This window comes from Canis aureus, chromosome 7, assembly GCF_053574225.1.
Source record: "Canis aureus isolate CA01 chromosome 7, VMU_Caureus_v.1.0, whole genome shotgun sequence".
Lineage (NCBI taxonomy): Eukaryota > Metazoa > Chordata > Mammalia > Carnivora > Canidae > Canis > Canis aureus.
In genome coordinates this window covers 45,615,873-45,643,589 of record NC_135617.1, presented here as the reverse complement: position 1 = coordinate 45,643,589, position 27,717 = coordinate 45,615,873, and the positions used below count along the sequence as shown (strand labels likewise).

The following is a 27,717-nucleotide window of genomic DNA, read 5'->3' as shown; positions in this document are numbered from 1 at the left end:
TGCACACATGTGCCCTAACAGGGTGTGATGTGCTTCTGTGATGTTTTCTGCTAGTTGACTTTTTCTGCCTAAGAGAGTTGTCAAGAGTATGTGCAATAATTCTTTGCATTGGAGAAAATGGAAACGCTTGAGGGACACTTTTTTTTTTAAACTACTGACTTTGAAGGCACTGAATCCTATAAACTCTAAATACTCTTATCATCCTTAAACTTTCCAATCAGCTAACCAAACTGCATCAGGAAGGCTTATCCATATTAATAACATCCAGCTGCTTTTCTAATAAGATAAACTGATAATCGTTAAGTAACCTAAACAGAAAATAATTTCTTCTTAGGGAAGGTTTAAAAGCTTGCTTTTGATCATATTTACCTTTTATCAAAAATGGTAAGATCTAAGAGGTCCTCTAGATATTTTACATCATTTAACTTAATTTTCATACCTACTTGATGAGTACTATCTTCTGTCTCAAGTAAGAAAAGGATGGATCAGGGCTGCTGGCTAATTGCCCAACATGCTACAAGAAGCAGGAAGCAGAGTTGAGTTCTGTCTACTTCCATTCCTGGGCTCCTCAAAACTCTGTTCCCTGCTTAAGGAGCAAGAGGCCATTGCCAGCACCTCTTTACTCAATTATCCTTTTAGCTTTCACCATAGAGGGAAATTTGTCTCTTTTCAGCTTCTCTGAACAATAAGTTCCTTGCATCTTTCTTTTCTCAATAATGTCTGAAGAAATATGAGAATATATGTGACTTGAGGCATGAATTTCCCTTTTTCTCATTCAAAAAGACTCTTCTGCAATAAAGAAAGCGAATTAACTGGTAGAAATTCAAAGTATTAAATCTTGACAGAACTTTGAACAGATTAAGTAATTCTTATTTTTATGTTTATGACAAAAACTCTTCAAGAAGTCACTTGAAGAAAAATTCTCTTTCAGTTTTGAACTGACAAAAGATAGCAAATAAATGTAACAGACACCAGAGAGGTTAAATTTTATATTTAATTTTTTGCTAAGAGTAATTAAAATAGTGTTGATATACTACTGAACAAAAATGTATATCTTTGAATCATTTTGAAAATACAGGTTTCCCCCAGTATTTGAAAGGGCTTGCTGGTGAAAACTTTTGTAAGCTGAAATGGCATAAAGTGAAGAATTTGCCATTAATTCATACGGAAAATTTTTCAAGTGTTCCCAGACACAAAAAATAATCTCTTAGGCTTTTCTGATACTTTGGGACACCATCTTATTAGAGGATGCACACAATAAATCGAGATAAAGCACAGATGCTCACCAACACAGTTCAGAGATATGGCAGCTTGACGCTAAGATGCTGGGTGTGGCTCAAGGGAAAGAGCTTAGCAGGGCCATTCTCGCTGTTGGGGTGTCTTCTGCCTCTATAACTCCTCGTTGCAAAACAAATGCTAAATGCAATTTTCACTTTGCATCTTTTTTTTTTTTTTGCATCTTTTCTTGTAAAAGTGAAAATCCTCTTTAGATTTCTTTCAGTTAGCAAAAACCAGTATTAATATAGGTATTCCATGAAAGTGAAGAGGTGTAAGACAAATGTTCAAAAAGCAGAGGGGACACCTGAATAACAAAGTCATGAAAATGGATTATAAAGTCAATTCATAGAATAGTTTAACCTAAATGAATATTCTTGCTCTACAAAATTAATATTTCATGGAATATATTCAATAATTACATTTTGCTAAAGACATATGAGCTTTGGAGCATCTGGCTGGCTCAGACACTGGAGCATGCCACCCTTGATCTCAGGATTGTGAGTTCGAGACCCATGTTGCATACAGAGGTTCCCTAAAAATTTAAAAAAAAAAAAATCTCTAAAAAAAAAGATCTAAGAGCTTTATTTGCCATCTTTATACAGGTTAGGATTCCACTATGTCTAACTAGCCAGGAATAAGAGTTCTTTTTAATTCAAAAACTAAGTCTATATTTTACTTTTAAAATATAAAAATAATCAAGAAGATGCCATCTGTTTCTTTTGTTGTTGGACTGACCACTGAGTTTTACTTAAGTGAAAAACCATGAGTGGCACCTGAATGGCTCAGGAGGCTGAGTGACCCTTTCTCTCAGTTTGGGATCACAGGATTGAGTGCCTCCTCAGGCTCTGTGCTTAATGGGGAGTCTGCTTGAGGACTCTCTCTCTCTCCCTCTGCCCCTCCACCCACTCATGCACTCATGCTCTCTCTCGCTTGCTCAAATAAATAACTTTTTTTTTAGTAGAAAAAATATGATATGACACTTTATGGCATATACTGTTACATAAGAAAATACTCCAACATATGTGCAGAAGGTTCAATCAAAAGTAAAAATACTTGGTCTCACTGGTGATTAGAAACAGTCTTACCTTTTTCCCATATGTTCTCACTAGTGATCTGTGTAAGGTTGAGAGTGGATGGGCAATTGTAGGAAAGTTAAGGAGGGGCAGTTTCTAAATAAGAATGTATGATACCTACCTCCACAATCATTTCTTAGAGAGATTGCTGGCAGATGTTGAGATAAGGTATACAATCTTAGGATTTCCAGTCAAGGAAAGATACAGGGAAAGAACATTCTTCCGCCCAGTTGTTGCCTAACCTTCAATCATAACCCAACCAGAGTTAGGAACTTTGTCACATGGCAGAGGGGTCCTTCTCCTCTCTGACATTAGCAACACCAGCAGAGTACCCCTGTCTAGAGGCTGGGAGCTCAGAGTTCTAGCCCTGGACTTTTCAAATCTGGGTACCATGAAGTCAGCCCTCAAGTTCCAGCAATTCTTATACTAGATCTTTTCCTGAAAATACACCAAAGCTGAATTCTAAAAGAGGTCCTAAAGTGATCAATAAATTCCTTCAGAACCCTCTCCAACCCTCCACTGAAAAATAAACTTGAGGACTTTTTCTTCTTTTTCAAACAAATCTAAGCCAAGTGTTATTATCAAATCTGAATGGGCAGAAGACATAAAAGAAGAGTTACAATGTTTTTTAACCCATTGTAAATAAGCAAGAACTTCCTGAGCATGGTACAAGGATTTCCAATTGCAATAGACATGTTCATGATAAACTTCCTTTAAACTGAATTCCTGCAGTGTCATGTGCAAGAGTGGATTTGCAGGACAGTTCATATATGTCATGTTGCCATTCCATCTCAACTCCAAATTAGTGTCTAAGAATTTAACATCATTTTCACTACTTTTTCCTCCTGCTACATTCTATCTCACCTTCTATCCCCTAACCAAGTATGTTCAAACCTCCTAAAATATCTATGGAGTAAATGTGGGCTTGTGTATAACTTCCCTAAAGCAGGACACGCCTATCTCTGCATTGAGTATAGAGGCTAGTGAGTTCAAAGTGATCTCAATAAATGCATCGCCATCCAGCCCCTCCTTTCAACCAGCTGTTATATGAGCTTATGCTATACTTAATTTATTAGCCTAAGACAATTTAATTGCATAGTTTCCACAAAATAGAACATGTTTTTCATAGTAACTACATGCTAATTCCTTTGAAAACCTCAGTAATTATACAGTGACTTTGCAGCTCCCAACAATTGGGTGATTAACTGGTGTTACATGTTTGAAGCTATTAGCAAGCTCAGCACCCAGACAGACAGAGTTCTGACAGGGTTTGTACATAAAAGGACATTTTACTATCCTAACTTTGTTTCCCCAGAACTTTGCTTCTTGTTTCATGCTAGTGGGTTTGCACAGAGCCAGGAGGAGGTAGGAGGGGCTGTTACAGCAGCAGCAGCCTTGACATTTAAGACAACCACACAGAGGCAGCAAACCTTTTCCAGGCACAGAACAGTGTGTACTCACCGAAGACAATATCAATGGTTGCCCAGTAAATAGACATCTATAAAAAGTTCAGTAAACACACAGGTTTAATGACTTGAGTTTTACATCTAAATACAACTTTAAAATCACACTTCAGACCAACTACTTGTGAGAAATGACTGCACTTTTAAAGATATTTGAAGGTATGTGTGACCTTTAGGATTCTGTCTCATAAAGCCACAAAAGAAGTATCATTTTTGCCTGAAGTGCTGATTTGACTTGATTCTAAAACATCACGTTTTACAGAATATCTGCTTTGGGTTATGTTTATGAAGTGCTCTTAATTAACTTTTCTCCAGTGTCTCATGGGCTTTTATTTCTTCTCCCCAAACTCCTTTTCAACTTCTCCAGGTTTGATGAGAAACTTGGTATATTTTGTCATCATATTTTTTTTTCTGTATAGCTGCTTTGGTTGGTTCCTTCCACAGAAATTAGTCTTAGAAAAGTGAAGTCACAAAGACTTCCTGTGAATTTGAAATAAAAATTGTTTTCATTATAAAACTAAGGAGAAGTAAAGGAAATGCAAAAGTGTAGAAAGCAAAGATTTTACAAAACATAGATTTCTTACCCAAGTTTAATAAAATGCAATCAGCAGTCTGATTCAGCTGCAAAGCCCTTTTTCCTCCACCTTTTTTCCACAACTCCTCAAGTTGGATGGGAGAAATATTCCTTAGATTTCAACCCTGATACTTTGGTGTGGGCACGTCTATAAGAACCTCTCCTCTGGGGGTGCCTGGGTGGCTCAGTCATTGAGCATCTGCCTTTGACTCAGGTCGTAATCTCAGGGTCCTGGGATGGAGTCCCGCATCAGACTCCCCACAGGGAGCCTGCTTCTCCCTCTGCCTGTGTCTCTGCCTCTCTCTCTCTGTGTCTCTCATGAATAAATAAATAATTTTTTTAAAAGACCCTCTCCTCTGCTTTCAGTCTGATAACTTGGTTTCTGATATTTAATCCTAGTGTGGAAACATTCAGACCATCCCCTATGATGCTAAGTCATTCTGTACTTCAGATCTCAGGTCTCTCTTGCGGAAGGCAACTCCATCGTCTCTCGAGGGGGAGCCTTCACCCTTGCCTATACAACAACATGGACTCCTCAGCCATCTCTTTCTGCCCTGCCTCTTGTAAAGCAAAATCATGAGCCTGCTGGCCTCACATGCCTAAGCCCCACGAATGATCTTTCCTTCTGATTCAGGTATCAGTTCTTTGATGACTCATTTTCAAGTGGTCCCTCGGAATGGTTTCCGAAGTTCTATAAACTATGGCTTTATAAAGCTAAAATTGTTTTTCAGGGACAGGTTGAATTTCCAACAATGGAAAAGGTGAGTCATTATATTTCAGGCTCCTTTGGAGTAGGGAGAGTGAACGAATCCATCCCATGGTTCCTTGGATCCTCATATTTTTTCAGAAGCAGTAGCCTATAGCAATTTATCATTACAAATTCTATGTATTCACTAAGTCTCAATGTAAAATATGTAGAGTAAGTAGAATGTGTACATGGAAGCAATAGAGGAGTAAATCAAAATTCTGATTTTAGTTATAGATCCATAGTTGAAGCTATTTGAGAATTGACATCCCACCAATTACTGAAAGGCTCATCATCTAATTTCTAAAGAGAAATAGTATTTGAGAGTTTTTGAATTCTCTGCTCTACTTTTAAAGAGAAGATTGTTATAGGCAAAAACTTTTACCTTGTGCTGGAAGAACATTAGCTACTTGGGCAACCCGGGTGGCTCAGCGGTTTGGCACTGCCTTCAGCCCAGGACATGATCCTGGAGACCCAAGATCGAGGCCAGCGTTGGGCTCCGTACATGGAGCCTGCTTCTCCCTCTGCCTATGTCTCTGCCTCTCTCTCTCTCTCTGTCTCATGAATAAATAAATAAAATCTTTAAAATAAAAAAAAAAGAACATTAGCTACTCATTTCAATATCAACAATTCCTACATTCATAAGTTTGTCTTATTTTAGTAAATATTAAAATATACATTTTAAGCTTTTGAGGGTGAAGATAAGAGAGTTTTCATGGTTGATAACCTATATAATAACAAAGTTAATTCATTATCTACTATTTACAAAGCACCATACTAGACACCTTGTGAAATATATTGACTTTCACTTATAACAAGTCTATAAAAACCAATTATGAATATAGCTTGTTTTTATTGTGCACATACAAATGCCAGGCTTTGCATTAAGAATTTACATGGATTATATTATTCAATTTTCATGTTAACCCAGAAAGTACTATTTTATCCCCATTTTATGAAGACGAAATGAGGTGGTTCAAAGAAGCTGGGCAACTTGCCCAACATCTCACAGTTAGCAGCAGAGGAGAGATTCTTCTGCCCCTGGAGCCTATGTACTAACAACTCTGGTATAGATCCGCTCCCTCTTGTCAAAGGTATTCAGTCTACTGAGAGAATTAGTATAGGGACCAAAGGAAAAATATAATACTACATACACCTGAAAACATGAGTGCAAATTATTAAAACAGTAAAGGAATGCCTGCATGCTTGCAAAGTGGGAAACTCAGGTAATGTCATGTGACTGTTCTTGTATTAATCTCATGGCTATTTAACCCATATTGTTGTTTGGGATTTTCCATGTATATGAATCCTTTCTTCAGCTGGATTCTGACCTTACCAATGAAGAACTGTGTTTTCTATTTTAGGAACCTGCCATAGGACCTAATACAAAGACATACACACAGTAAGTGCCTTACAAGCATTTGTGGAATTAAGGAAGGAGTGAAGGAATTATGGGCAAGTAAGACAATTTTGCATGTGGCTGTGTGGAGTGGTAGTAGCTGAAGTGAGATGGCAAAGGCCTGGATAAGACGAGTGAAAAAGAATGGATGGAGTCAATGAGTGGGTTATAAAATAAACAACATTTATGGAGAACTTACTGTTTGAAGTGCTATAGAGGTAATAAGCCATTTATGCTTTATAACAACAATCCTGTGAGGTAGGTACTATCCTTATTCCCACTTTATAGATGAAACACAAAGAGGTAAATATTTTAACATCACCCAGGAGAGAACTCATTGCCGCAAGAACTCATGGAGTTTTGTTCTGTCCTTGCCCAAACAGAGGATCTGAGAGCACTTTGAGCATCAACATGGCTACCAGAACAATGATTCAAAGGTTATGACAAAGATTCTTGAGTGGAATGTCAGAAAGTTCTAGCATTACCTAACACTGAGAGAAAGTTGAGATGGGAAAAGCAAAAAAGGAAAAATGAGCAGTTGTGCTATTTTTTTCCACATTCGGCTTAAGTAGGCTTCAGAACACTCCCTGGAAGGCATCTGGGGAAAGGAGCCTGACCTGGAGGAAGGGGGAGGAAGTTTAATAATAATAAAAAGAACTACAGCAACAGGCCTTTATATAGCCCTTTATACTTTTGTGGGAATATTGTTAAGTCCAGGTAATTAACATACATTCTGAATTCAGTGACTGAATATAGTAAGTCTCTACCCATATATGAAGTTATATGACAAATTATTTCATTGTTCTTCACAGTTTTTTAGAAGTTGTTATGTTCCCTGGTTAGGAGAGGAAAAAACTGAGACTCAGAGTTTTAGGGACTTGCCAGTGGTTTCTCCCCTGAATAGGTGTCCAAGCAGGACAAAGCTTGATCTGGCTCATCATGTAGACTTCAGTTTAAAAGAAACCCAGTCAGAGCAGCCTTCCCTACCTGGCAACACAAACTGAAGTCACCCCAACTCCATCACTCTTTACCTCATCTCGTATTGTCTTTGGCAACAGAGTGCTTATCCCTCCTATGGCATATCTCTACATTGTACTTATTTTCTATTTGCTCCCCCTGGAATATAAGCTCTAAGAAAGCAGAGTCTGGGGTCAGTCTCATTCTCTAATCTTCACCTTATAGCAGTAGGTATTCACTCAAGGTTTGTTGCAGAAATGAACGAAACCTAAATCTCCAAAGCCTGTAGTCTCATCACGGACAAAGGACATGTTGGTTGAAAAAGTGCAGGACAGCGGAGCAATGCATTCCTGTGGTTCCTCCCCCTCCCACTGTTCTGGCTAGGAGATAACTGCTCATTTACAAGAGTTAATGTGGGCAGGGAATGAAAGAAAACAGGAATTAATTGGGGGACTTTATGGGAAACTCTGCCCAACAGTGAAAAGTGATTTTGGATTGAGTAATGCCAGGAAGATTGTAGGGTAACGGAGATGTAGAAAGCAAATGGGAGAGCATCAGTATACCAAAAGGTCATTTGGTACTTATCTATCTGAGTCCACACTGAGTTTACATTAATAAATTAAATGAACTATTATCAGCTCCTACCTAAAACAAGTGCTTTATCAAAAAATCCCCATTAAATATAACATCCTTAGAGTTTCTTTGCTACATCCTATATTCTTTTAGGAATTTTTTAATCTGTAAAAATCAAGTGAATCTATTTTGCGTACATATTGGTTCTGGAATTTTCCCTGCCACATCCAAAGATAAATCAGTTCTGGTTTGCTTGCTTAATGATCTGTCCATGCCCTGTATATATCCACAATGCGCAGAATTTTCCTTTATACATTTGAATCATAATTTTCACATGCATAATTTTCCTCCCATTGGAAGAGAACATTGGTAATTTACATAAAAGCCAAAAAGAATGCAAGAAAAAAATAGAACATGGTCAGTGGGTTCTGTACCAGCTCTCCCAGTTCTACCACTGAGAAGCTGTGCTATGTCAGACAAGAAATGCTGTACTGGAGTCTATGAAATGGAGAGTAGAATAATCCCTAATTTATAGAGTCGTGAGAATCAAATAAACCATGTCTGGCAAATAATAATAGCTCAAAATTTAGCTATCTTATCATATAACATTAGATCCCTAAAAAGCTATCCAGGTGCTGTGAATGCAGTTTTAAGAGCCTTTCAATCTCTCCTACTTCTTTACAGTGTAGTCTTTGGATTATAGAGAAGCAGCCCTCTCTTTTCACGGCATTTGAACAAAAGAGAGTTCTCTCCTGAGTCAGGTGCATCAAAGATCTTCATAACTGCCGCTAAAATTTCCAGTTCAGAATTTCCTCCAGATATTGGGTTTCTCTCTGTACCCTGCCTATGAGACATGTAGTCACATCCTTTATGTTGTTTAAAGCCTTCCACTACTAGGACACCTTTAGGCTCTATGCACCTGACCAATTCAACCTCCTCTTCATGGACGCCAGGAGGTAGAGTAGAATGGAGGGTTGTATTTGGATTTAGCAGAAAGAAGGGATTTGGTTATGTTCATATATCTAATTTATGTAAAGTCCGGGGACTAGAAACCAGATGTCAGAGACTCATGCAACCAGATGTCCAAGTTTTTGGTCTTCTGAGTAGATATTAACAAATCTAGGTAGTGATAATTTAAGCTTCCATATAATTCTATACTTTAGCAAGGATACATCCCTTCTTCAAATTCTTGGGCATCCATCTCTGTGGAAGGTATATTCCTCAAATCCTCGCGGCTCTGCTGGTTGTGCCTCATTGCTTTAGACAATCATTCTGCTCCACATCATGCAGGTCACTTTAATAAGCCAGTATTGCCTACCTAAATTCTCCTGTTATATGTTAACAGAAGCCCCTTCCTAAGCTCAAGAAGCACAGCTAAAATTAAGTGATAGCATTTAACAAAACTTACTGAAGACTTGAAGATATAAAGGGAAATTATAATGAAAAAAGAAGAACATAATTCTATTAAGTAACCATTCCTGATCCAAAGGAGGCAGTGGTTGAGAGCATGTGGTTGAGAGCATGACTCAAGAAATAACCTGGATGAAAGAGTGAGCTGTGACAGCTTATTTAAAATCTAGGTATTTCAGAGGATAACTACCACACAAAAATATCTTGAAAACTAACTGAGTCACCTTAAATATTACTTAGACTTCTTCCTGATGTGTAGTAGGCACTCAGAAACTGTTTACTATTATTGTTGTTGTTGTTGCTGTTATCATTATCACTACTATTTGTGCCTGTTTCGCACTCAGCCTGTCAACATGCTCTAGGGATTAATTTACCTCCTGTGATATTACTGTCATTTCTCTTCCCCTAAATCCAGATCTCCGATTTTGTCTGAAATACAGAGATTGAAGAAAAATCATTTTTGCCCTTTAATTAGCCAATCTGTCCTCTGCCCAAAAGAAAGACAAATTTTATTATTATGTAGATTGGTTAAGGTCTGTATTAATTGTGTCCCCCAATAATGGAATGGGGTTTTTTAAAGATTTATTTATTTGAGAGAGAAAAAACATACAAGAACAGCGGGAAGGGGCAGAAAGAGAGGAAGAGAGGAACTCAAGCAGACTCCCTGCTGAGTGTGGAGCCTGACCTGGGGCTTGATCTCATGACCTGAGATAGTGACCTGAGCCAAAACCAAGAGGCAGATACTTAAATGACTCTGTCACCCAGGTGCCCCTGGAATAGGAATGTCATTTTGCTCTGCAAACCATGGTTCTATTACATTGCTTTTTCCTCAAAGGGGCATCATCCTTGGGGCAATGGGAGCAAAAAAGAGACAATAAATTTTAAAAACACATAATTACTAATTGAGAGGAATGCTATAGGCAGTTTTCTGTGATCAAAAATAGTCAGGAGACCTACTTCAGATTATGTGGTTACAAAAGGGTTTTTTGAAGACAGGCATTTAAAGAGAAACTTAAAAAGTGAGAAGGAACCAGATTCTGTGTCTTGGTAATTAGCACACATGCCTTTAGGTAGGAAATGCTGACGCCCCTGGAACCTCCTTCCTCCTACCCATGACATGAATAAGAGTCGGTTTTAACCAATCACGGTAATGCTATGTTCCTTCACCAGTGATTGCTTTTAGGGTTGGGTGTGAGACTATATTCTGGCAGATGAGTATGGTAGAAGGCTTCGCGAAGAGCTTTGCTTCTTTTTAAAAGGAGAAAACTAGAGAGGAGAGCTCACTGTCACCACCTCCTTACTCTTCTTGCCTCCAATGTAGATGTGATATATGGAGTTTTGGCAACTATTTTAAGATTATGAAGCAACAAGAAAATATGCAATGTGTGGCTGAGTAAAAAAAATACAAATGAGATGTATCTTTGATGACTTTATTAAGCTGTTATACAGCCTTGAAGTCTGCTGCCAGACTTTATCTAATGTGAGAAAAATAAAGTGCTATTTTTTTAAGTAATTGGTAGATTTTTCTATTACTTGCAGCTGAAAACATTCCTGATATAGTAAAGTAGTAGCATAATCAAATTTCAAAGATCATTTTTTTAAGATTTTATTTATTTATTTGTGAGAGACAGAGAGAGAGAGAGAGAGGCAGAGAGAGAAACAGGCTCCATGCAGGGAACGTGACGTGGGACTCAATCCCAGGACTCCAGGATCACACCTTGGGCTGAAGGCAGCGCTAAACTGCTGAGCCACCCAGGGATTCCCCAAAGAAGATCATTCTTAAGGAAGTTCCTGCTGCTTAAGGAATCTGTAAGGGCAGCCCCAGTGGCCCAGCGGTTTAGCGCCGCCTTTGGCCCAGGGCGTGATCCTGGAGACCCAGAACCATTGAGCTCCCTGCATGGAGCCTCTGCTTCTCCTTCTGCCTGTGTCTCTGCCTCTCTCTCTCTCTCTCTCTGTGCCTCTCATGAATAAATAAATAAAATCTTTAAAAAAAAAAAAAAAGAAGATGTCAGTGCTATATGAAAGCTTAGACTACTAACTAAACATTACTGTAGGAGCACTTGGGTGGCACAGTCAGTTAAAGTGTCTGTCTTTTGCTTTTGGCTCAGGGTCGTGAGCTTGAGCCCTGCCTCCTGCTTCACACTCAACTTGGAGTCTGCTTAAGACTCCCTCTCCCTCTGCCCATCCCCTCCTCACCATGCTCTCATGGTCTTTCTCACATAAATAAAAATAAATAAATAAACATTACTGTAAATTTTCTGTGCTGAGTACAGTTTGTCACAAATTCTTAATCACACAGACTTATCAGATAAAGGGAGACTTATCACCTTAGGCCTTGACAGCAAAGACTTCAGAACCTTTTCTCCTTAAATAGATAGTATCTGTTGCAGAAGTGTTAGCTTCTGTAAGAAAAAGCAGAGAGTTAAGTCTTGGAACTGTGACATCAGACCCCATTCAGTCTTTTCTTTATGCTAACCAGTTATCTATTTAGGGCAATAATTCTCAAAGTCCTTCTGTAATAAAAAAAAGTCATGATATTTGATATTCTATGGCTCATTCTGTTCTATTTTACATAATTTCTGTGAGAATGAAATTCAGACATAGGATAAAAATAAGCTTTCATTTCCATTGCCAAAAAAAAGCACATGGAAAACAAAGAAAGGTAATAAAATATATTAAGTCTGTTGATAAAGAGGATTATACCTGGTGACCCTTAATAATAATGATACAGATGGAATGTGACAAGCAATCAGGCCTGCACTTTTTTTTAATATGATACATCAAGACGTTCTTCCCACACAAATCATCAGTGTTACTGAACCTTCAAAGGGAAAAATAAATAAATCCCGAATGTTGGATCATATTAAATCCCATCTGACTAAACTCACTATTCAATTCTCACTTCTAGGAGGATTTGAGTCAAATCAAGTTCCATTGCCCTGAAATTTTATACCTCTATACCTAATAATATAGACCTAGCCAGAAAATGTCTGTAGGATTTAAATAATGAGGAATAGTGTGGTAATCAGAAATAACTCCAGCTAGAATAAGACCTATGCTCTCATCTGTCAATGGCAATCAAGGAATCAATGTCAGACATTTTTAAAAACCTATTGTCATCTCTTTTATATTTTTACCATAATTATCAAAAATATATTTCCTAGCTTTTGTTCAACATTGCATATTTTTTCTAGTCTTTTTCTCTATAAAATTTTTGTGATTATGATTAGTAAATATTTTCTAAAGTCTTTTAAATTTTAAATTTTTTAAAAATTGTTGTTTAAATAATTAAGTATAGTATTACTTCTGGCTACAGTCCCATACCACTTATCTTATAGCAATAAATTCAACTTTTCTTTAACCTACCTAATTGCTAAGGTACACTTTCTGAATGAGCCAAAGTTCTACAGATGTAGATAACAGAAATAAATAGGCTCCAGTTATTTTATACAAAGAAAACTTATTAAAAGATACCAGGCCTCATTATCAGGCAAGAAGGTTAAAGAACCAGACTGGAAAATGTACAGAGCCAAGGTATCCCTAGGCCCAGGTTCTAGGGATGACAGGATGTCATGGTGGCAAACATCTAAGGACCTTACTCCTGGGTTAGATGAATTCCTACCATTTTCTCTGTCTTTAATCTTCTACCCAAGATTTAAATTCCGGGGGATGATTGTTTGATTGATCTAATTTCAATCATATACTCAAACTTTGGTTAAGAAAGTATAGGTAGGCATCCTGGAGTACAATCCCATCAGGCTGAACTAATAATAATAGTATAGTAATAATATTAATAATAATAATAATACAATTATAATTTCTTTAGAAGAAATGTGGTAGTAAGAGGGGGAAACGAATGCTGGGCAGTCATAAATTTAAGATGCCTGATACACCATCCTTAACCATTTTCTGTAAATTGCCTTACCTATTTTCAACTCATGGTTAAATTAAAATAATTCTTTGAGCCATTCTGAAAACCCAGGAAGCTCCTTATCATTTGCTTAATGACCTCAGTCATTGCAGTACAAGAGAAGCTAAGTAGATTTTATTCAAGGTGGAGTTATGAGTCGTGGAAAGCTCTAGGGTTCATGATATAGTCAGTTCACTAACGGAGTTTAGTCCCCATTGCTGAGTGGTGACACAATCAGCTGATTTGATGAGGAAGTGGCTTGTCACACCATACTGAGCATGAAAGGTGTAAGGAGGGCACCTGATGAGATGAGCACTGGATGCTATATCATATGTTGGCATATCGAATTTAAATAAAATATTTTTTAAAAAGTATGAATGATGTCACCCAAAATAATATGATCGGCTGTGCTTCATTTCTCTTTCACATCACCATATGTGACTGGTCAGTCAACACAACAGACATGACCTTCCTTCTCCTTTGCTGTGCCATGTTATCCAGAACACCCACCTCATCCCACATTTTGACTCTCCGTTGCTTCCTTACTCCTGCTGGAAACTTTCTGCACTTTATTAATATCTATCCCCAACCAAACATTATGAAATGAGGCAAAGGAACTATGTTACTATGTTTTTTCTTTTTCTTTTTTTTTTTTTTTTAAAGTAGGCTCCGCACCCAACGTGGGGCTTGAACTCACAACTCTGCAATCAAGAGTCACATGCTCTACCGACTGAGCCAGCTAGGTGTCCCACTTCTCTACCTTCCATCCTTTATTTTTAGTGGAATACAGGGGATCTCAGATGTCCTTAGAAGGGAGATATGCCAAGTGCTAACCTAAGGAGAACAGTTGCCAGTCGTTTAACATTTTCAGACTCCTCAAGGAGCAGAGCGGGAGAAATACTTTAAAAGGTAATTACATTCTTTGCTTAGGTTTTGGCAGAGTTGACAGTATTGAGAAATAGTCAAATTCAACCTGTGGAGTAGTTCCAAGAAAAAAATAAAAATTTTGATTACATATCGATTTTTCTTAGGATAAGGAGAATGACATAGCTTCTTGTTTTGTTGATGAGATAATTTTCTTATCCATTTTGTTCACAAACAGATTTCTATCTCTGATTGCTAGGCCAATTATTTCATAAATGGTTAAGTTAGAGAGATTTTCAGAGACTTATACTTGAGTATACTTGAAAGTTATCAGAAATAATTTGGACAAACTTCTCTTCATTTTCTTTCTCAGATAATGGAAATAGTCTTAAGAATACTTTGAGCCATCACTAGATACATATCACTGCTTGGGCAGAGCCTGTATAATTTGGTCTGGGAGTCTGAATTGCCCACAAATATTTCACTGAACTTTTCAAGAGTCTAGTTGCCCTCATGGCTGAGGCAAAAGTTTATGTCATACTACCTTTATTAGTATTTCCACAATCCCAGGGAAATGGGAGTGACAGAAGAGAAGAGTGAGGAAAGAAAAATAAAAGCTCCAATATGAGGATGACTTACCAGGAGAATCTTCCAGTTTTGTTTCTTCCAAGACCCTGACAAAGCAGTCAAGCCATTCCCACCTGTCCCAGAGCCTCTGTATATCTACATCTCAGTACATTTTTCTCTCTCTATACTAAGTCAATGGCCATTTGTACTACTCATAACACTGCCTACAGAGAGAATTTCCTTTCAAGACTATCCTTCCATCGCTGGGTAGGACTGTAATGTGGTGGCAATCCGTTTTCTGCTAGCACTAATGCATGGTGAATATTCACATGTAAATTGGGCCTAAATTGTCTTTTCTTCTCTCACTTGGTCATAGGGGATCACCTATTCTCTCTCCTCCACCCCATGAGATCCCAGGTATGTTGAGAGAGGTCCATTGGTGCAGCAGTGGCAGGTGACGTGGGAGTTCAAATTACATGTACATGTAATATATTCATGCCTTCTGGACATATTCAGGCTGGATCCCAATGTTTCATTTCTATCATAAGTCTGCTGATATATCTACCCAAACTTAGCACTAACATTGTATCTGATAATATCATGATGGACAGTTCTGGTTGTGTAGTCACCTGATGTTCCCTTATCAGGCACACAGTTTCTACCAGAATCTAATAAAATATCCAAAACCAATTTAATACCATTTGAAACCATTGTTGTCATCGCCAATTCCTGGACCTCTTAAGTTGTATTGGCCCTGTCCATTTCAAAGTCTGGTTCTCCAGCCTTTCTGTCAATGAGTACCTGAACGCTTCTGACAAATCTGACAAATTCCTTTTATTTCAGTTAAGCAGTCTGCTTTTGTTTCTTGCAACCAAAAAACCCTAGTGCATAAAAATTGTGTACAGGTCAGATTAGATAGTTATATAGTTGATTCCTTCATTCTGAATTATGTATTTTTGCATTAGCATAATTATCTTGATGACATTATTTCTTGATCTGCCAGAGCAAAATGTAAGAAACTGAGTTTCCCATTGTGCCAAAGACCCGAAGCCACTTGAGTCTCTCACCTATACTATAAACACCTATACTGTTTTACTTTGCTATAGTAAAGCAAAGTAAAACACCACAATACTATTTACATCTCATTTGATCCTAGACTTCCTTCTGCAGTTATTTCACATCCAATTCATACAACATTCAATGTTATGAATTTAACCTAGGAGTGAAACTACATATCCACTCCAGAAACTCTGTTGATATTATAGAAAAGAATCAATTACAGGGATTTTTCACGCTTTAGAAAGAATTACATTTTTTGTACCTACTTAGACTACTTTGGACATTAAAACTGAAAACATAACAATACCATTCTTAGGCTCTTTTTTTCTCAAAAACAACTTCCTGGCAACTTGTCATAGAGATAGCCAGGTTGCTAGAGAACAGAAGTGGGAGGAACACTTTTCACCACATTCCTGTAAGCCTTCAAACTTTTGCATTACATGAACAGATATCAAATCAAAAAATAAGATAAAACAATCAACTGTCCAAAAATGAAGTAAATAATCCAATAAGCTGTATGTGCATGTATTGATGTATTTTTATATGATGGAATAATAAATATTCACTAAAAATTACGTTTTTAGGCAACACTAAATGATAACATTTAGGGATGTACATTGGGTGGTAAAAATAAAAATAAAAGTAAGGATATTATTACCGTGAAAGTCATTAAGGCAATGAATTTCAGCAGGAGGTGGTTCATGTTAGAAGAGTGTTTCTGGGGTGGCTGAGACAAGTGGTGGCTATCCTAGTGCTTATCTTACAACAATTCATTTATACAGTTTTCTGTATCTGTGTTATATTTAAAATACAAAAAAATTAAAGAAAACTATTGGGTTTTTTAAGGATTTTTTTAGTGGCATGGGAAAGTGCTCACAATATAAAATTCAGCAGGAAAAAGGCAGACATCAATTCTGTATACAGTATGATTCCAGTTATGCATATGTACATTGGATATTTGTAGAAATAGGCATTAAAATAAATATGCCGAGTGTTATTTGTATTTAGTTTTCTAATTATTTTATATAGTTGCCATATTTCCTTAAATGTCCAATATAATAATTTGTAAGATGATTTACAAAAGATAGGTGATAAACCTAATTTGTGGGGCAAGTACTTGTATTAACCCTGAACTCTCTTCAGTTCCTGTCAATGTAGGCATTTAATATGTTATAATCATAAAATCTTAGAGCTAGAAAAAAAATCATGAAATCATCTTCTCACACACCTCTATTTCACAGATGTAGAAACCAAACAGCAGATAGGCTAACTGACTTGGCCAATGTCCAGGATTAGTTAGTCTTGGACCTCGGACAGGGCACAGTTCAGTGAAAGGTTCTCATGTCCCTCTTACTCTGATGTATGCCATGCATGGAAGATGAACACAAAGCCTTGCTCTTTAAGGAAAGTTTTACTGACTTTTCAAAACATGAGTATTGTGAGCATAATTGAGCAATATCACCAATAAAATGTAAATCTGTAATGCAATAACAGTTCAAGACAGCAAATGTTAAAAAGTATCTTTGGAGCAATTTTATTTTTGAATTTTTTAAAGAAAGAAAGGACAACAGGCCTCTCGACTTCTAGAAGACCTGCTTGAATTCACTTATCTGACTTAGTAATGGTAGCTTGTGACTGCAATATAAAGTCCATCATTACTGCTTTTATTGCAGTAAAAATGATGCAACATACAGGGCAACTGCTTTCAGTCACTCTTGTTTTGACAGACTGTTTCTGAGTTCCACCTCCTTCGTACTTTAGCCCCACTTCTCTGCCATGTAGACCCAAGCAGTTTGCACAAACACCACATGACCTCAACTATACCTCCCAGAGAGAAAGAAAAAAATAAAAAATAAGAGACAAATTACTCCTAAGTCCTAGTTGCCGCCAAACCTGTTTCTAACACTTGCCTATTTTTCATTTTTTAAATTAGTTTTCTAAACACTACAAGTTTTAGCTCTTAATATGCACTGTTCAAACTTTCCTCTCCACATTTTACTTTCTAAAAGATAATCTCTAACCTCCAACCCTTCACTGAGTACATACTATGTGCAGACACCATCCACAGGGCAGGGTTAGGAAGGCAGAAATAAATAAGTCTCTTCCCTCCAGAAGCTCATTATCTAGTGAGGCAGCCAGACAAATAAGCTGATGATGGCAATAAGCTGGGGGTGGTACTATATGGAAACCAGTGAATGCTCTGCCCATGGCACTTTTTACCCCAGGAATAACCATCAACTAATACTTAACACAAGTGTCTGTTTCTACATTTCTATCCCTCTTTATACCATCTTAGATCCACAAGAGGAAACCAAGTGAAGCCCAACAGATTCCAATCCCCTGGTCATGTCAAGCTTATATAAGTGAATAATTTTTCTATCTGAATGTGCAAAACAAACACTACTATTTAAAAAGACACTATGTAAATTCCTCACATATAATTTCAAAGACTAGAGTATAAAAAGACTCTCATGTTTTATCTCTACCTTTCCATAAAGTGACCAGAGAGCTAATTCCATGAAAAAGGGGACTATGGAAGGCACTGTAATAGACTAATCATTATCCATGTGTCCTTATAAACAGAATCTTGATTTCATTAGAGGCAATGATGTGTACAGCCCATAGTACTTTGTGAGATAATTACCATTCCAGACTCCTTTGCTGTTGAGCATAACAGGGTAGCACAGTTCTGCCAATGAGATTTCATGGAAATCTGCTAAGAGGCTTCTGAGAGTTTTTCAGTGCTTGTAAAAACAACAATAAGAAAAGAGCTTCCTTTACCACTTTTTTCGGATTTGAAATCAGATGAGATGTTTGGAGCTATGGCAACCATGGAGCAGTGAGGTGACAAGAATAAAGACCCAAGCTAGTATGCTAAAGACACAGAGAAGAAAGAGCCTGTATCCTTGGTAACATTTTAGACGGGACTGGACTATGAACTGCCTGTCCTCAATTTCTGTTATGTAAATATTACATATCTCTATGGTTTAAGCCACTTTGAACTATCATGCTACTTGCTGCTAGAGGCAACCCTAATACAGATAAATGTCTAACTTGTTTATCTCTCTAATTTTAATACTGAGAACAGTGGCTGACATGTAGTAAGTGGTTGAGGAATACTTGTTGAAAGAATAAAGAATGAATGGATCTTAGATTAGATACTAAGCATCATACCTATAGTTGTGGGTGGTAAAGATTTTGTACTTATTTTATATGGAATTTTTATTTTGAGTATAATTTCTCTGAAAATACAATGTGCAATGCAAATTTTGTTTGCCTTACATTGCTTTTTCCTTGCTAATAAAACCCCAGATTTTTTTTTATCTTTCAACACATTATCCAAAGGAGGACAGACCCTTCCTCGGCCCCAGGAAAATCCGTCTTGTTTGAGGGACTTATGCCTGGGCATGAGAGATAATTGGGGCCAGTAGGGCTAATTCTGCTGGGGATTTTGAAGAAAGATAAGGTGGTCCACAGAAGGAAATAATCCTCTTCTCAGTGTTTCATGTGATGTCAGGATCTGCAGCAGCCACCTTGCCAAAATGAAGGGTGGAGCTTGAGGACTAAGCCACCACATCAAGAATGGGAGCATGGAGAAATGAAAAGAGCTTTGGTTCTTAATGACATGGTTGAACCCAAGCTATCTCCAGACTCCTTGCCATATGATAAAGGTATTGCTGTTAAAAAAAAAAAAAAAAAAAAAAAAAAACAACACTGGAAAATGAAGATTTTGCCTTTATTCAAATGGAACTTTTAAAATTTAACAAGGAATATGCATTAATGTATTACTTATTTAAATATAAGTTAATAATAAAGGATTAGTGGAAAATCTATTAAATACTAATAATCTGTGCTCTTTCGTCCACATCATCTGGAAACTGGTCCTCTACCTGCTTAAAGTTTGCAAAGAACCAGACCAGAGATATCCATCCAGCAAACAAGTAAAAACCTCTGCTGAGTTCGGACTCTTGATCTCTTCTATGAATTCTCTCGCATTTCTTATCGTATCACCTTATTATCTTTCTTCATTTCTTTTTAATTTTTATTATTGACGTATAGTTAACATACAATGGTATACTAGTTTTAGGAGCACAACATAGAGATCTGACAATTCTGTACATTACTCAGTGCTCACCACAAGTGTAGTCACTACCTGTCACCATACATTATTACAGTAGTATTGACTAAGTTCCCTATGCTGTACTTTTCATCTCTGTGACTGACTTATTTATTCATTCATTCATTCATTTATATTTAAAGATTTTCTTTTTTTAAGTGAACTCCACAGCTAATGCCAGGCTCAAACTCACAACCCCAATATCAAAAGTCTCATGCTCTACCAACTAAGCGGCCAGGCACTTATTAATCTTATTTTATAACTTATTTATTCCATTTATTTATTTTATAACTGGAAGTTTGTACCTCTTAATCCCCTTCACCTATTTCACCCCTTCCTCCACACCCTTCCTCTCTGGCAATCACCAGTTTGTTCCCTGTATTTATGGGTTTGTTTTCTACTATTTTTATTTTGTTTTTTAAATTCCACATATAAATAAAATCGTATGGTATTTGGTCTTTCTCTGTCTGCCTTATTGCACTTAGCATCCTATACTCTAGGTCCATCCTTGTTGCAAATGGCAAGACCTCATTCTTTTTTATGACTAATATTCCATTGCATATGTGTATTTACCATGTTATAGTGACTATTTCACTTTTTCCTTTCCAGTATGGATGCCATTCATTTCTCTTTCTTTTCTGATTGTGCAGCTAGGACTTCCAGTACCATGGTGAATAAAAGCAGTGGGAGTGGACAGCATTGTTTTTCCTGATCTTAAAGGGAAAGCTTTCCGTTTTTTACCATCCAGTATCACGTTAGCTGTGGGTTTGTTATATATGACCTTTATTATGTTGAGGTACTTTCCCTCTAAACCCACTTTGTTGATCGTTTTTATCATGAATGAATCTTGAATTTTGTCAAAAGCTTTGCAGATTTTAAGCCATCCTTGCATTCCTGGAATAAATCCCAGTTGATCATGGTTAATGATCCCTTGAACATACTGATTCAGCTTGCTTACCTGTTGTTGAGGGTTTCTCCATCTGTGCTCATGAGTTATTGACCTGTAGTTTTCTTTTTTTGTAGTGTTGTCTGGTTTGGGTATCAGGGTAATGCTGATCTCATAGAATGACTTGGAAGCTTGATCCCACGTGCCCAAAACCAAGAGTTGAGCGTTGAACCAACTGCACTATCCAGATGTTCCACATTTAAAGTAATTACTGATAGATATGTCCTTATTGACATATTGTTCACTGTTTTCTGATTGTTTTTATAGTTCTTCTCTGTTCCTTTTTCTCTTCTCTTGTCTCTTTCCTTGATTAAGGACTTTCTTTAGTGTTATTCTTGGGTATCTTTCTCTTTATCTTTTTTGTATATCTATTATAGGTTTTTGGTTTGTGGTTACCATAAAGGCTTGTATATAACATCCTAAATATATAGCAGTCTTTATGAAGTTGATGGTCACTTAAGTTGAAACACATTCTAAAAGTACTATATTTTTATTCCTCCTCCTTATCTTTTAAAGGATTTATTTATTTATTTTAGAGAGCAGGGGGGTGGGCAAAGAGAAAGGGAGACAGAGTCTAAAGCCAATTAATTTTAAGTATACGATGTTGTATTTTACATCTTTTTATTTTGTGAGTCTCTTAACTAATTCTTAGATAGACTTGATTTTACTACTTTTGTCTTTTAATCTTCATACCAGCTTTATAAGTGATTGGTCTAGTACCTTTATTGTGCGTTTGCTTTCACTTGTGAAAATTTTTCCTTTCATATTTTTTTCCTTGTAGGTAACTACAAAAAGATAAGATCTTTTCCATCTTTTCTTTTCCACTTGTAGAAATCCCTTTAACATTCCTTGTAAGGTTGGTTTAGTGGTGATAAATTCCTTTAACGTTTGTCTGGAAAATTATCTCTCAACTTCAATTCTGAATAATCACTTTGCTGGAAATAGTGTTCTTGGCTATAGGTTTGTCTTGTTAGGGCATTAACTACATCATGCCACTCTCTTCTGACCTGCGAAGTTTGTGCTAAAAAATCAGCTGATAGCCTCTTGTACTTAACAGTTGATTTTCTCTTGCTGCTCTTCAGATTCTGTCTTTATCTTGAATCTTTTACCTTTTTTTTTTTTTTTAAACTTTTACATTTTAATTATTATGTGTCTTGGTCTGGATCTCTATGGGTTTGTTTTTTGTTTTTGTCTGTTTGCTTGTTTGTTTGAGGCTCTCTGCACTACCTGAATCTGGATTCTATTTGATTTCCCCAGATTAGGAAAGTTTTTAGCTATTATTTCTTCAAATAAGTTCTACTCCTTTCTCTCTCTCTTTTCCTTCTGGAACCCCTATACTGAGAATGTTAGTACACTTGATTTTGTCCCAGAGATCCTTTAATGTATCCTTATTTTCTTAATTCTTTTTTCTTTTTGCTGTTCAGCTTGGTTGCTTTCCAATACCCTATCTTTCAAAGCAACTGATCTGTTCTGCATCCTCTAATCTGCTTTTGATTTCCTCTAGTGTGTTTTTCATTTCAGTTATTGTATTCTTCAGCCTGATTGGTTCTATATTATTGTTGAACTTTTCACTGAGTTCATCTACCTTCTCTCAAGTTCAATGACCATTGCTTTGAACTCTTTCTCAGGTAGAGTGCTTATCTTTGTTTTGCTTAGTTCCCTTTCTAGAGTTTTGTCTTTTTCTTTCATTTGGGGCATATTCCTCTGTCTCTTCATTTTTTTAAAGATTTTATTTATTAATAAGAGACACAGAGAGAGAGAGACAGAGACAGAGACACAGGCAGAGGGAGAAGCAGGCTCCATGCAGAGAGCCCGACGTGGGACTCTATCCTGGGTCTCCATGATCACACCCTGGGCTAAAGGTGGTGCTAAACCGCTGAGCCACCCGAGCTGCCCTGTCTCCTCATTTTGATTAACCATGTTTCTATGAATTAAATAGTAAAGCACTTCTTCCAGTCAGTCTCAAAGGAATGGTGTTCTGTAGGAACATCTCTGGGTAGATTGTATGTGTCTGGTGGCTTTGGCTGGCGGGCTTGAGCTATAGCAGGCATAGATTGGGGAGTCACAGGGCACTCTACACAGAGATGCCAGACAACTGAAGCTGAAGTAGGTGCAGGCTGAGGAGGACAGGAGGCTAGGGGAGGATATTCTCAGGGTGTTCCATGCAAATGGATGGCTAGAGCTGAAATGGGTGCAGACTGGGTAGTCCAGGGTGCTCCAAGGAGGAAGCAGCCTTGCAGGATAGCTGGAGCTGAGATGGGCATGGGCCAGAAGGTCTCAGAATGCTCCACATGAGGGACTGGCAGGATAGCTGGACCTGAAGTGGGTTGGTGCTGGCAGTCTCAGGGGACTCTATGCAGAGGGTGCCCTGATGAGTCATTTGGAGCTGAAACAGCTATAGGCCAGTTTTGTCCCAGGGAGCTTGGCACCTGTGTTGTCTCAGCCAGACAGCTGGAACTGCAGGCTACTGTCCAGGTGTGTTCTGGTGTGTGCTGTGCTAAGGCCACCTTAGTGGTATGGCTGGAGCTTGGGCAGGTGTGTGTGGGGGGGGCTACCCTGGGGGTCACACTGGGGCTGGTATGGGGCTAGGGGCCCAGACTTACTAAAGTGGCAGGCTGGCTAGGGTACCCAGACCCTGCTGCTGTCTATGCTATCAAGATGAATGGTGAGCAAAAACAATGGTGCTCACCAGTCCTTCTGACGCTCAAGAGCACCCCATATGACACCCCCCCATCATTTGGTAGACACTGAGGGGCTAGTGAGATCTTTAAATTCTAAGTGCCATTTTAAACCATGGTTGTTTTGGTTTTTGGGTTTTGGTTTTGGTTTTTGGTTTTTTTTCTGTGCCCCAAGGAGGATAAATCTGCTTTTGGTCCCTCAGTACTCTCCATCTCCATTATAGGTCACAGCATCTGGGGTGGGATTCCCATGCATTCCATGTCTCTGTCTCTTGCCATTCTCTATGTGGTCCCACCACCCATTGTTGTACAGAAGTTGTTCACTCAGCTCTCACTTCTTCAGGAAGAATTGCTCTATTCACAGGTATTGATCTGGTATGCCCATGAAGGAGGGGAGTGCAGGGTTTTCCTACATTACCATTTTGAACCCAAATTTTGTTTCTTCACATTGAAATGCCTTTTCTGCAAATAGTCACAGCAGTGAAAATGTCTCTTTACTTGTAGGCACACCATTGAATCATTAGCTTGTGATTAGTCACTCAGCCTCCATAGTGTTGTTGTAACTGGTTAAGTAAAGGACTTCTGTTGAATAACTGATATATATATATATATATATATATATATATATGTGTGTATATATATATATATATATAAATTTTAATAACATTCTTGAAAAGTTTTGATAAACACACAAAGATTCTATAAAATGTTAGAAAGTTTAAGCAACAAAGCAACATTTCAGTTGCGACTTATAAAACAAATATTTCCTTGTTTGTTGATTTATTCATTTATTCATTCACATTCACATGTTCTCTCTTGGTGCTACAAAAGCAGAGAGATGGGAAGACATAAGAAAGATTAAAAACCCTCACAAACTAGCCAGAAACAAGGATCTGAATAAAACTGGAGCTAAAAAAATAAAAAAATAAAGCTCTATGAAATGGAAGGAAGGAAGGAAGGAAGGAAGGAAGGAAGGAAGGAAGGAAGGAAGGAAGGAAGAGACCCTTATTCATAATGTGTTATATGATTTAGATTTTTACTCAGGTAAGATATTAGAAAATCACTGGTTAACCACCTCAGTGGTTAGTAATTTTCAAATAACTTAGAAGTATGGTCCAATTTATTCTAGAATGTGCTGTCATTGACTTAAAAATTTATCTTTGAAGAATAAATCATAAAAATACAGTAATTTTTTTCCTATGGTAAATATTTTTTTCTATTTATTCTTATTAATCTTATTGGAAATCTTGGTTTCTATTACCTTGTTTAAAATCTAAAATCTAAACCATCAATAAGATAGCAAAGCATATTTTAATGACATTTAAACCTGTTGCAACCCTGAACAAGTAGGAGACTGGCAATAAGACTTTAATCTGTCAGCTAGGCAATTTTCTAACCCTGTCACTAAATTCTGTGAATCCACCTATCCAAAAGGTCAGCAGAAGTAAAGGTTTCATTGCACAAGTTGATACCAGTACTATGTCCTCTGCCAAGAACGCTTGGTAAAATAAAGAATTCCATTGTTTCAATGGGTTGACCTAGCGACTTAGTCAGAAAGGTGTTCTTTATACTAATTTAGATGAAGAGACAGAATAAAGTCAAATAACTGTTTTAAGGTTGAGGAACTTCAAAGTAGTGCTTAAGGGCTCTAACATTTGATAGATCTGGGTTTGAATCTTGGCTCTGCCAATGTGAGATCGTAGTTTAACTTCCCTATGACTCAATTTCTCCATTTGTAAGATGAGGATAATAGCTCAAATGCAGCAGAGACTGTTGGCTGTCTCCCAATACCCATTCTCTCCTTCTTCCTTAGCAATAGAATCTTAATTTTTAGCTAGACACATAAATAACTGTAAAAATCTCTTTAACAACTAGGTGTGGTTATTAGTCTAAGTTCTGGGATATATGTGGAAACAGTATATGCTGCTTCTGGGAAGTGTCTTCAAGGAAAGAGGGTGTGACCTTCTCACCCTTCCTTCTTCCTACAGTTGGAATATGGACATGATGGCTGGGGCTCTAACCACTTGCTTTGTCCATGAGGCAATCTTGTGAATGAAAGCTACATATGACAGAGGCATAAAACAGAGATTGAATCCCTGCCACTATGTCATATCAGCCCTGGACTATTTCTGGGATACCTGAGCAGGAAAGAGAAATAAACCACCTACTAAAGTCATCATTTGAGGGTATATAATTATCTCTGTCAACCCTAATCCTAACTGATAATACTACCACAAAGAAAGGTAGGGACACCTGGGTGGCTCAGCAAGCTAAGTGTCTGTCTTTGGCTCAGTTCATGATCCTAGGGTCCTGGGATTGAGCCCTGTGTTGGGCTCCCTGCTCAGTGGGGAGTCTGCTTCTTCCTCTCCTTCTGCCACTTCCCCACCACCACTCTTGCTCTCTCACTCTTACTAGCTCTTTCTCTCTCAAATAAATAAAATCCTTTAAAAAAAGAAAAAGATCTTAAGAATTAAATGAGATCATGAGTTAGCTACATAGTAAGTGCACAATAAATGATGCTTAATGTTATTATTCAAAGATAATATTATGGGCTAAATATTCAAAAGAAAAAAATATATCTATAAAAGCTTACCTTTCAGACCAATGGCACTAAGGAATTATAAAGACATCTATCAAATGGTAAATTCTATCCTGGAAAGCAACTTTTGATGCTATTGGAATAAATTACCTACAATAAAGAAAAGAGGTTAATAGCTCCCAATCTCCATGGTAACAATGTTTTCTTATACCAAGTGTTGTCTAGTATTCCCAGTCTGAAGGATCCTGAATTTTAATGAGAAATTTAATATGAAAAATAAAGGTATGTACATGTAGTTTGCTATAAAGCAAAACCCTCTGACTGGTGATGGATCTCCTCCTAATGGTAACCTCATTTGTCAACAATAGCACCTTGCAAAAAAGAAACAATTTTGAAAAGAGAAATAAACCCTAAAAGCTCAAAAAAGGAATATTACTAGGAAAATATATATAATAAATAAGTAATATAAATATATGTATATGATTTCTGCATCAGAATTTGTCAAGAATCCTCTGAAATTACATATGTATCAGAGATACTGATGGAGAATTTGAAGATTTAGGAGCTGCCTCCCTCCCTCCACCTCTAGTCATAGACTGTGTCCCAAATAATGTCATAAAAAGGTTTCTAATGCAACACAATAGTTTTTCAAAGCATTCATTGACATGATTTTTACCTCTTTCCCATAATTCTACTGCTTCCAGAACACACTTTAGATTGATTATTTTACTTTCCCTAGGAATTGCAATACTAATTCTGTTGATTTTATTTACTTTTCTAGTTACTTGTATCTAAACTCATAGCCTAGGCATCTTGAGGCCCTGGCAGAAAAAGCAAAAGTAAATTTTATAATTGTTCTGTATACAATTAGCATCTTAGGCATCCCCATTGCAAAGAACTAACAATGGAATCTGAAAGTGGTAAAGGATAAGGACCATTCTCACCTCAGTACCATTCATACTTTTTTGAGATTGAGACAAAAAAGAAGTTGGGAGGCGATACAGGTATTAGCATCACAATTTTTCAAGTAAACAAATGTAATGCTCAGAGATGCTTAATAACTTGACCAAGGTCACACAGCTTGTTTGTGAGCCTCCAAACCAAGATTTGATTTTACTTAACTCTATAGTGAGGGCTCTTTTCAGCAAGCCATTCAGCCTCCACAATATACTAAGGACAGAGAGGATAAAAAGCAGGATTTTGACTTTAATATTTGGAATAGTAATGCAATAATTACGAATGTACTTGGGAAGTTGCAGAAAATATTTTTTTTAAGTGACTCAAGGGGCACTCACGGGGCTCAGTCAGTTAGGTGTCTGACTTCGGCTTGGGTCATGATTCGGGAGTCCTGGGATCAAGCCCCACATGGGGCTCCATGCTCTGCTTCTCCCTCTCCCTCTGCCCTTCCTCCTGATCGTGCTCTCTCTCTCTCTCTCTCTCTCAAATAAATAAATAAAATCTTTTTTTTTTAAAGTGACTCAACATTGAGAAATATTAATTAAGAGATTTTGGATCAAAGAAAAGGTACTCTTGAAGCCAGATATGTTTTGGAATTCAGTATCTTT

At 37.3% G+C, this 27,717-nt stretch overlaps 1 protein-coding gene across 1 annotated transcript in view; it reads right to left on the bottom strand.

The window, feature by feature from the left end:
* LOC144317304 (uncharacterized) overlaps positions 1-27,717 on the bottom strand; it is a 77,051-nt gene that overhangs the window by 10,178 nt on the left and 39,156 nt on the right. Inside the window, exon 4 of the mRNA XM_077903511.1 lies at positions 11,800-11,874. Coding sequence (XP_077759637.1) covers positions 11,801-11,874 — 74 coding nt within the window. The 3' untranslated portion in view covers position 11,800. The remainder of the gene's footprint in view (positions 1-11,799; positions 11,875-27,717) is intronic.